Raw genomic sequence first — 12,500 nt, forward strand, 5'->3', positions numbered from 1 at the left:
ACACCCAAAATATATTAATCCCAAACGAATTAATCTCTTCATTCCTCTCCATGAAATAAGTTACAGAAGTGATTAAACTCACTAGTTTTACACCCTACCAAAAACACCAAAAGCTAAGGGTGTATAATATATCTTAAGTCCTCTAATGTTGAAAAGGAAGGGGGTGGGTGTATATATACTGGTGTGTGGGGCGCCAACACTGGATCGATTCAGAAAACACGAACACCACTGTGGCTCTTACAGGAATTCCACTCAACTGACAACTAGGGGAAGGATTTGGGGGAGCCGTTGCAAAGGCCGCACAATGTGAAAACTACTGAAGTTGAATTTTCGCGCGTTTTTCAAGTTTTATAAGTTTTATTTCTAAACTTTTAGTAGTTTTATAGTTTTAATTATTATAAACTGGAGATTTTTTATTAATGATAATATGGACGTTAGTTCAATTAGATAAGTTTGATAATTGAGAATTATTATATAGTTATTTAATGGTTTAAGTTTTGATGTGTCCATGCTGCTAGTGAGAGAGAGAGAGAGAGAGAGAGAGAGAGAGAGAGAGAGAGAGAGAGAGAGAGAGAGAGAGAGAGAGTACAAAATCATATATATAAAAAAGTTTGCTATGGAAGAGTGGATTAAAATTTAAAACCACATACATATGTATATATATATAAATATATAAGTATAAGTTAAATTTTCTGAGAGAGAGAGAGAGAGAGAGAGAGAGGAGAGAGAGAGAGAGAGAGAGAGAGAGAGAAAATTTAACTTCAATTTCATATATATATATATATATATATATATATATATATATATATGACCTTCCCTCCTCCACTACATACCAAAGCTGAACACCAAGAACATGACACATGTACACACACATGTACATACGTACATACACCTCCCACACTAACAATTACACCCCTACACCCCCCCCCCTCTTCCCCTGAACTTAGTATCGACTTCTACAAGAATTGGCAAAGTAATGTTTGACCTGTGTATCCCCGGGCAACGGGACACAAAACACACACACAAACGCACGCACGCATACACCCTTCCGAGGTCCACGCCCAAATATTTTCAGGGGTGGGGCGAGGTGGTTGGTGGTGGGTTGTAGGTGGGAGGGGTGGGGGGTGGATGTGTGGGAAGTAATTAGGGGGAATGGGGGGGAGGGGTGGGGGGGGAGGGAGTTTGATGTAGATGTTGTGTAGGTGTTTTATATATATATATATATATATATATATATATATATATATATATATATATATATATATATATATTATATATATATATATATATTATATATATATATATATTATATATATATATATATATATTATATTTATAGATATATATTTATATATATAAATATTTATATATGGATATATATTTATATATATATATATATTAATATATATATTTATATAATATATATATATATATGTATGTGTATATATATATATATATATATATATCTTTAAAATATATATATACATATTTATATATATTAAATATATATATATACATACATATATATATACATATATAATTTTGATAAACTTTGCACATCTAGATGTGTTTTTCATATTCAAATAAGTCAGTTTTACGGTCCCAGGTTCGATTCCCCGCCCAACAAGAAACTATTATCTTTGAGTTGGTTCCCCCTTGGGTCTCTGATCCCCAGGTATAAGAGGGAATCCAGATATTAAGGGAATATATATGGCTTATTTGAATATAGTGTGTGTGTGTGTGTAACACTTACATGCAATTGAAATCTAATTATTTCAAGAGAACTTATTTAACGTTGAAAGTTTCATCCTACAAACAACAATCGAGCAACTACCAGGTACCCAGGACCTCTCAATGGCTAGGCAAGTGTCATATCTGCTTAGAATAATAATACATAATTTTTAAAAGCATGATACTATGAGTAGCAATGCTATCAACTTTCATACAAACACACACACACACACTATACTTTTATATAAATAAGTTACATTACGTATATGTATATATATGTATATATACATATATATGTATGTATATATATATACATATATATATGCATACATATATAATATATATATATATACAATTTATACATATATGCCCATATATACACATATATACTATCCATATATAGTAAACACAAGCACGCAAAAATATATATATATATATATATATATATATATATATATATATATATATATATATATATATATACACAAACCTAAAATAACTGAAAACTAAATACAATTTCTCACAATACAATCACCTGTGGGAAAAAATAGACATTTCCTAAAATTATTATTATTTTCATTGAAAAATTTTACTTTTATTCTGAAACATTTTAAATTACTTTTCTCAATAAGGAATTTTCAATCAGTTGTAAATCCAAGTCTAAAAGAGAGAGAGAGAGAGAGAGAGAGAGAGAGAGTTCTAAAATTTATTAAATACATTGAGTACAAAATCCATATATCCAACAAGGTTAAATACAGCACGTACTAACAGGAAATACAGTATGTGTATGTTAGAGAGTATAAAAAATAAGATATCAGAATACAATAAATGCTGTAGATGTATTAAAAAGTTGTATTAAGTAATGATAAAATAAGCATTAATAACTAAAAAAAACTAAAAACAAGAGCAAAATTAAAATAAGAGAAGCATATAGAACGTTACTCACATAATTGTCATTGAAAAATATGTACGCCACATCACAATGTGGTGTATATCACATTAACATACATAATATTTATAATTCTATGGTTTATTTGTATCCTATATGGAGGTGTGTATGGGAGGGAGGGAGGGAGAGAGAGAGAGAGAGTGAGAGAAAGTACTGCAGTAATGATAATAAAAGTTTATTAAATATTTACCACACCTGAGGAATAATGGTGGACGTCACATAAGCATTTACTTGTACACAACTCGACATTCAATGGGGGGGAAGAGAGAGAGAGAGAGAGAGAGAGAGAGAGAGAGAGAGAGAGAGAGAGAGAGAGAGAGAGAGAGAGAGAGAGAGAGAGAGAGAGAGAGAGAGAGAGAGAGAGAGAGTAATTCTTAAATCTATTTAAATACATTTATAAATGTACAGATTCCAGCTTTCCAGCGTAATGTTACGTACACGTGTACATCTACGTATGTACGCAGGCACATGTGGACATACTAACAGAAAGACATATGTTTAAGGGAGAGAGATTCTTAAATTTAAATAAAATGAGGAATGTACATTTTCCAGCACGTTACGTACAATAAGTACATTTTTGTACATACTGTACATATGAACGTACTATCAGGAAGGACATGCTGTACATGTTTAAAGACAAGAGATACTCAAATCCATTTGAATAAATTTATAATGTACAGATTCTAGGACAATGTTACGTACAGTATGTACATTTATGTATGCACGTATGAATGTGCTAACAAGAAGGACATGCTGTACATGTTTGACAAGAGAGATTCTTAAACCCATTTAAATATTCATAAATTTAAAAATTCCAGGTATCAAGTAAAATATTACGTACTGACAGGAAGGACGTCCTCGTTTAACATATACTAAATATACTGTATAACGAATGGTTTTGCTCCGAGAAAAGTAACCTTTGCACTCGGTCGAAGCGGTTTGCCTCGTAGAACATTGCATCGGATCTGATGTGCTTGTACAAATTCCAATCTGTACGATAGTAATCTACGTACTGTACATAATAATAATAACGTGCTTGTACAAGCCCTCATCTTTATAATAATTATAATTTATGTACGCAATAAGGATAGCATGCCTGTATAAACTCCTATCTTCATAGTAATAACCAATGTACAGTAATAATACTAATCAGTATAATAATGACCAGTGTACGTAATAATGATCTTGCGATAATTCCGCTATAAAGGGTACTGTACTGTAAAGACCCGATAATAATCTAAACAGAATTAAACTGTCATCGGCCAGTGCCTTACTTTTTCTAGTATTGCCTTGGACAGAGATCACTTGCATACACCTTCAGCTAGTGGCTATCACATTAGGGTGACATGCCGTTTGCCTCTTGCTGCTCAAGAGCAAATTCATTCTTCACAACTGGAGACTGCATTAAGAAATCTGTCGAAGGACTGACTATGAAGATAAAAATTTTCGAATTTTGATTGGCTAATGTTCGTTGTCCCCAATAATCACTCATACCTAAACTTAACCAGCGTACATACCACATGCTGACGTACACATTGACTTTAATTCATTTCACTCGCACTAAGATTTGAAAAATGCATAACATTGTCCCTTATCTGAGGACGTAACAATTTTGAAGATATAAATATTTGCGAAAACAATTATAAATTTGCATAATTTTGTGGACGCAAATATTTGCAAAAACAAATTTATAAATTCTGCATTTTTGTGGACATGGATTCACAAAACTATTAAAAATTCTACATTTTGTGGACATTAATATTCCCGAGAAAGTATAAATCCATCATTTAGCGGACACGACTATCCACAGAAAATGTATAAATTCTGCATCACTTTATTGATAAAAATATTAAAGTATAGATGATAATGTGCGGGGTTAGCTTCTATTAAATCTTGTTTCTATCTTCATCCATTTGTTCGTAACGCAAGGAAACGTCAAGACGAGTGGTTCGACACCCGCCATCACTGCTTCCCGGCAAGAGGTCATGAGCCTGACAGTAACTTGGTTATGGCTGTGATCACCAGAGGGTTTAAGGTAGATGATTTCCGAGTAACCTGTTGAGGACCTTCTAGGATTTGAGTTCATATCTCTGAATGTTAGTAAGTCGAGGACCTTCTAGGATTTAGTGTTTGTATCTCCAAATGTAAGTAAGTTGAGGACCTTCTAGGATTTGAGTTTGTATCTCCAATTGTTAGTAAGTTGAGGACCTTCTGGGATTTGTGTCTCCAAATGTTAGTAAGTTGAGGACCTTCTAGGATTTGAGTTTGTATCTCCGAATGTTAGTAAGTTGAGGACCTTCTAGGATTTGAGTTTGTATCTCCGAATGTTAGTAAGTTGAGGACCTTCTAGGATTTGAGTTTGTATCTCCGAATGTTAGTAAGTTGAGGACCTAGGATTTGAGTTTGTATCTCCAAATGTTAGTAAGTTGAGGACCTTCTAGGATTTGAGTTTGTATCCCTGAATGTTGAAGACCTTCTAGATTTGAGTTTGTATCTCCAAATGTTAGTAAGTTGAGGACCTTCTGGGATTTGAGTTTGTATCTCCAAATGTTAGTAAGTTGAGGACCTTCTAGGATTTGAGTTTGTATCTCCAAATGTTAGTAAGTTGAGGACCTTCTAGGATTTGAGTTTGTATCTCCAAATGTTAGTAAGTTGAGGACCTTCTAGGATTTGAGTTTGTATCTCCAAATGTTGAAGACCTTCTAGGATTTGAGTTTGTATCTCCAAATGTTAGTAAGTTGAGGACCTTCTAGGATTTGAGTTTGTATCTCCAAATGTTGAAGACCTTCTAGGATTTGAGTTTGTATCTCCAAATGTTGAAGACCTTCTAGATTTGAGTTTGTATCTCCAAATGTTAGTAAGTTGAGGACCTTCTAGGATTTGAGTTTGTATCTCCGAATGTTAGTAAGTTGAGGACCTTCTAGGATTTGAGTTTTTTATCTCCAAATGTTAATAAGTTGAGGACCTTCTAGGATTTGTGTTTGTATCTCAGAATGTTTGTAAGTTACGGACCTTCTAGGATTTGTTTGTATTTCCGAAAGCTTGTAAATTGAGGACATTCTAGGATTTGAGTTTGTATCTCCAAATGTTAGTAAGTTGAGGACCTTCTAGGATTTGTTTGTATTTCCGAAAGTTTGTAAGTTGAGGACGTTCCAGGATTTGTCTTTGTATCTCTGAATGTTTGTACATTGAGGATCTATTTTGAGGACCTTTGCCCCTTAAGAGACTTAAATCATGAAAACATGCAAGCACACTCCCTTCGCTAATCAATTTGCCGTCCAGTATCGCCCATTCTTAACTGGAAGCGTGTCAGTGAATATACGTACACAGTCGTCACTTGCATTCTATGAAAGACAATCAATACGGAATCTATACACTCAGATACTTAATAAGCTCGATATCTCCGCCGGTTTCCGATCATTTACGATGAAAATATTATGACTGCATGCAAAAGAGGACTCCCCAAACCACTAAAATCTTATCTTACAAGAAATTGAGAGCATGAATGTTGCAAAGTTAATCTGCAATGTCCTTCCTGCCTTTACTTGCACTAACAATTTGCTATGTTCTTCCTGACACTGAAAAAAAAGGTACAAAATTTGTCTGTTCTTGAACACTGGAAAGCTGGGACCTTACCTTAACTACAATCAAAACCTGTAAACAAAACAACATCAGAAGACAAAAGCATTTTGGAAAGCATTTTGATCTGCCTGTCCATGACCTTAATGTTATACTTACTGTTAGCAGATATTTGCTGACTCAGCAGAGATTCATGATTAAGGTTAATTAGATATACGGTAAAACAGAAAAAAAAAAAAAATGAGCTGGAAACGACAGATTCATTCTCATCAAGAAAAGCAGGAGTTTAAGACTGCAAAAGAGAGAGAGAGAGGGACAGAGAAAGATACGAAACTCTGAAATGTCTTTATGAAGTATGGACGTTCGACAGGGACGGAGATGTGTATTAAGACAGAGAGAGAGAAACAGAGAGACACAGACACAACATCTTAAAAAAGGCAAACAGAACTACCCACTGACACAGAGAGAGGAGTGTTTACATTGAAAACAAAATGAGAAACATGCAAATAAGTAAACAATTCATTAAATGTTCCACAGTTCACAAAGAGTCGTAGATGCAATCAACATTGGACTAACACGCTGAGAGAAATCAAAGTCACACAAGCTAGAAAATAAAAATACGATAAAAAGGGGGACGAGGATCTGAAATGGGACGTGATTAAAGAGAGAGAGAGTGAGAAAGACAGAGAGAGAGGGGGGGCTATGCCACAAATCAGATGTCTAGGCCACAGGAGGCAAGGGAGAGGGGGGGGTTACATGATTGGGGGATAGGGGGGGAGAACATATACATAGTAAGACAAAAAAAAGAGGCTGTGTGCATAGGGATTGGTACAAAAATAAAAACCTTCTGGCAACACTGGGGTTTGGTCAAGGGAGAAACACAGGGTTTTCAAAGGACTCCATTTTACTCAAGGGTGATTAATCTGAGAGAGAGAGAGAGAGAGAGAGAGAGAGAGAGAGAGAGAGAGAGAGAGAGAGAGAGAGAGAGAGAAGTGGGGGGGTTCATTCCACACACTGCAAGGTTGTCAAGGTGGTCTGAAGGAAGTGTAGAGGGGAGGCCAAGGCAGTAATTCAGCGAAGAGATCGGAAGGGAGGGAGGGGGGAGGAGGAGTCCTGTGAGGTGGAGGGACGGGGGAAAGAGAGAGGTGCCAAGGGGTGGAAGGGGGAGGTGGGGGGGAGGTGGGAATGAGAATCTTTATTAACAATGAAAAGTGTAAGTGAAACAAAGGGGACAAAACCTGATAAAAATAAAGTGTTAAGTTTAACCTCCATACAGGACATAGGTTCAAGCCCCTGGGCCTGGCTGACAGAGGGAGAGCTGGTTGGGCTTTCTGGGAGGACCCACTCGCTCATTCTCAGGGAAAACACTCGCCGCTCGTGCTGCGACGGCCTTCGGAAATCCGGCCGAACATCCTCCCGCCGGCAACTTGGCCGTAGGGGATGTTCGGCAGGCATCTCCGCGGAAACAGTCGCCTGCCTCGGAAATCCGGCCGAATGTCACCACACCGGCCATTTGGCCGTGGGGGACGTCTGACCGGCATTTCCGGCAGCGACAATCGCCCGCTGGAAATTCGGCCGAACATCCCCCCACCGGCAACTTGGCCGTAGGGGATGTTCGCCCGTTATTTCCCGCAGCGATAGTCGCCCGCCTCGGAAAGCCGGACAAACGTCCCACCGTCAGCCACTTAGCCATGGGGGACATCCAACCGTTATTTCCCATTGCGGCGTACGACCGGCCAGGCCACAGGCCAGCGTGAGCGGCGAGTGTTTTCCTGTGGTTTGGACTGTATCCAGGGAGCAGAATCATTTACTGTTGCCACATCTACACACGCTGGATATAATAAGGCAGAAAAACTATATAAATGTAAAATACAAAGTTGGTTCTTAATTACCGTTCGGGGCCGGGACAATCGGGGACGATAATACTGGCCGGGTTCTGCTCGGGGGGAGAGAGGGAGACGTTGATTGGGCGGGACATAACCAATCATAGAGATGACCACATGGGGCGGGCGGGCGGGCGAGCGGGGCGGCCGTCGGTCAGTCGAGAAGGGGGCGGGGCCAACATGGGATTGGTCAGAAACCAAGTCGGTAAGGACCAATCGGACGTTGGCGGGTCGACGGGGAGGAGCCGCATATTGGCCGGGACACAGGAGGGGGGGAGAAAAGGCTCCAGTTAACAGACTGGCACTAACATAAAAGAGACCTATCTTTCTTTTGATTTTTTTTTTTATAAATCTCTTTTCATTATGACAAGAAATGAATTATCTGGTTAACATATCCATAAACTATTGCAGTACTGTACTTCTTATGAATCAGTGCCTCTGTGCCGACTATACAAAAAAAAAAAAGGGCCGTTTACAACACAACAGGTCCTGACGAGCTCAGTTTTGACAGCTCACTACTACTCTCTCTCCTTTTTTAATAATGGATTTGGTAAAAAGAGATTTTTTTTTTCCTGTGACATTGTTGTATCAGTTGGTGTGTATAAGATTGCAAATGTCAAAGATTGAGCAGACCAGACACCTGACTGAGCTACGCCTCGGCTAGCGGCTGGGCGTTGGCCGGGTGTCGCCACCGCCGGGAGGCCGCAGTCGAGAGTTTGTCGAATGCTAAAACTTGTGGACCAAAAAGGTGAAAATGTCATGAAAAAATAGTGGATTAGAATTCAAAAAAAAAATTAGTTCTTTCCACAGCTTTAAGCAAACGCTCTCGAGCGGGTATTCCCCCGGGGCGACGACAAGCCGCTGACCTCGGCGTAAATGACAACCTAAACGGGAGGTGGTAGTGAGTAAGAGAGTGGAGGTGGCAGAAGAGGTTTAAAAAAATAAAAAAAACTGTGTCTACAGGTACACTATTTAACACCTACACCTGCTCGGGTCACTCACGTCACCTTTGCCAAATGCACTAGTCGGTACGTAATCTACGGAGTGCGTACTCGACGTTTACGAACCGCTGTCTTGGCCTAAACGAACCACTTCGGCAAGAAGAGGTTGAATAGGAAAGGCAGCGGGTCGTTGCTACGGAGCACACGCACTTTTTTTAGAATTATTATGATGCTTATAGTACTGTGACAAATAGTAGCACATAAATATTAATATTGTGACCAATAACATACATGAATTGTGACAAATAGTAGTACATACATATTAATACTGTGGCAAATAGTAGTACGTAAATATCAATACCGTAACATGAAACAGTACGTATATATTAATACTATGACAAATTAGTACGCACATATTAATACTATGACAATTTGGTACATACGTATTAATACTATGACAAATTGGTACGCACATATTAATACTAGGACAAATTGGTACGTACGTATTAATGCTGGGACAAATTAGTACGTACGTATTATTACTATGATAATTGGTATGTACATATTTATACGATGACAAATTGGTACGTACGTATTAATGCTATGACAAATTAGTACGTGCGTATTAATGCTATGACAAATTGGTACGTACGTATTAATGCTATGACAAATTAGTACTAGGACAAATTTTTACGTACGTATTAATACTAGGACAAATTGGTACGTACGTATTAATACTAGGACAAATTGGTACGTATGTATTAATACTAGGACAAATTGGTACGTATGTATTAATACTAGGACAAATTGGTACGTACGTATTAATGCTAGGACAAATTGGTACGCACGTATTAATACTATGACAAATTGGTACTGTACGTATTAATACTATGATAAATTGGTACGTACATATTAATACTGTGGCAAATTGGTATGTACGTATTAATACTAGGACAAATTGGTATGCACATATTAATACTATGACAATTTGGTACGTACATATTAATACTGTGGCAAATAGTGGTGCGGACATATTAATATTGTGACAACTAATACTACGTACACATTGAAATCAGTTAGTCCAAAACACTAAATCTTATGACAAGAGTTGAATATGGCCCTCAAGATCAATTAACTTTAACAGCCCATAGAAAGAAATATCCAGACTACAAACTCTATTTGTACATTTGAGAAGCGATGTAATTAAATATGCCAATCGGGTCTTCGTACCAAGATCTACTGTAATCCAAAAGCCTCACTAAAATGACACCCCAATGTTAAAATTATTCTACTTTATCATCTTCCGATAATTTCACATGGTGACTTATTATATAGGTTGGCAGTGTATTTTTACATCGATTAAATCCTGAATTTAAAACTTTCAAAAGGAACTAACTTTTCCAAGCTGTCTGGTGGCAGTAAAATTTATAGATGTCTATGGATAAGGAATCAGCAAGGCTCATTTTAGGCAATTTGACGTTAAAGCTCTTTCGGCTTTTGATAATTTCTGGACACAACTCGTTTAGTGAAAAAAATTTCTTGAAAAATAAGGAATCAGCAAGATTAATTTTAGGCAATTTTACGTTAAAGCTCTTTCGGCTTTTGATAATTTCTGGACACAGCTCGTTTAGTGAAAAAAATTTCTTGCTGCAACTTAAGTTTGTTCTGTTAAATATTTTGTTCGGACACAAAATGCGTCTATCAAGTCTAGGGCCTGTTAAAGCAAATGAGAAAATTGACCAGAACTGTGCAATAATACTAATTGCAGCCGGATTTATCAAGCAATCTATGAGTGATGGACCGTCTGAAGGAAAGTCTCGCTTATTGGCCACTTTTCAACATCTATAAAAAAGACTTAAGACTAATACAGAAATCAGCATAAGCAAACAGCACTCTGCAATTAAGGCAAGTGAATTATGTTGGATAAAAATAATCAGTTACTTTTGCTAGATTCTGGCAAGGCAACCGACTAGGCGATTGGCACGGGCGAGTGAGTGAGGTTGCGGGAGAAGGGTACCTTCAACCAAAAGCAGTTTTAGCTTGTTAAGCTACGTGAGTACTATGATCTACCTACAGAATATGAAAAAAAAAAAAATTAAAAAATTCAATGTCATAGTTCTAACATAGTGTTCAAGTGTCATCTTTCTTGAACTAAAAAAACAGAAAAATCAAAAGTTTAAAAATACTGGAGAGACATAAAAACTAAATTAAAGAGAGGTGTACTAAGACAGGCAAATATGGGTGTTTACAGTTTTTCAAAATAAGGAGAAACAGGTTGTTAATACAACAGGGTTGTTAAGTTGTGTTGGGGGCTGTGAAAATATATATTGTAAGGGCGGGGGGATGGAGGGATTCAATTGGTGCCATGTTGGGGAACGATACATCATGCAAGGGGGGGTTGGTGATGGCAAACTAGTAAATAACGAGGAGTGAGGTGATGGTATATTCCTCAACGGGGATAGTTGGGGAAAGGGGCGGGGGAGGGAGGTGGTTGTGAAAAGTGATAGGGGTCCGGGGGGGGGGGAATGAGGAAGAAACTTTGGGAGATATGGATCACACCATCTACTGTGTATTGACTATAGCATCGTTACCGTACACACCTCACTGCGAAGGCGCGAGATATTCTGGCCTCCCTTTCCGATGACGGATCCGGCAGCCTGCAAAGAGAAGGGCGCGAGAGAGAAAAAGACGGATTACGGGTCTGCGTGTGGTGGTCTCGTGCGCGACATCGCGTGGGGAGTGTTAATTCTATTCTAAATTAAAATTGAAGGTCATCAACTTACAAAGCTAATATGTTCCAAGAGGCTGTTTATAAATAGATTTGTTTATAAGCAGATTTTTCTTAAATTTCGGCCTAGGGTAGGCTGGGTAGGCCTAACCTAACTCCCACGCCTACGATTTTTAGCAGCGGAAGTCAACAAATATTCCCATAAATATCAGGTTATTGCAATGTTTAGCTTAATGTATTAAATTACATAAAGTTTTATTACAGTTATTCTTCATCTTATTACAATATACAAACTTTTGATACACTTTTACGATTTCCGCTGGAGCCGAATGTTCGGAAAGTTGAATGTTCATAAGTTGATGACCTTGTAAGCCGCACATAAACCCTACATAACGTACGGCAATAAATTATACATTGGGATTCCTATACCTATATGAAAAATAGTATTTTACATGTAACCAAACCATATACAAGAACTGTACGCCATATACCGTAATATGTTATATGGCGTAAAGTTCTTATATATGGATTGGTTAGTTGTAAAATACTATCCATAGTCGTATATCTTATATTATAAAATATACGACTATAAATTATACAATGGGACGCCTATACCTATCATAAAAAAAAGGTTGTACGAAGATTATAAACCACATAGGACGTACTATTATAATATATAATAATATATA

At 37.4% G+C, this 12,500-nt stretch overlaps 1 protein-coding gene across 5 annotated transcripts in view; it reads right to left on the reverse strand.

Moving 5' to 3' along the window:
* The window catches only part of LOC137634026 (heterogeneous nuclear ribonucleoprotein K-like), a 128,595-nt gene that overhangs the window by 29,422 nt on the left and 86,673 nt on the right, over positions 1-12,500 (reverse strand). For all 5 annotated transcript variants that reach the window (XM_068366267.1, XM_068366264.1, XM_068366266.1 and 2 more), the window contains 2 exons: positions 11,684-11,740; positions 8,152-8,195 (listed from right to left, as the gene is read on the reverse strand). In XM_068366267.1, the coding sequence (XP_068222368.1) occupies positions 8,152-8,195; positions 11,684-11,740 (101 nt within the window). The remainder of the gene's footprint in view (positions 1-8,151; positions 8,196-11,683; positions 11,741-12,500) is intronic.

Source organism: Palaemon carinicauda, chromosome 43 (assembly GCF_036898095.1).
Source record: "Palaemon carinicauda isolate YSFRI2023 chromosome 43, ASM3689809v2, whole genome shotgun sequence".
In the NCBI taxonomy this organism is placed as follows: domain Eukaryota; kingdom Metazoa; phylum Arthropoda; class Malacostraca; order Decapoda; family Palaemonidae; genus Palaemon; species Palaemon carinicauda.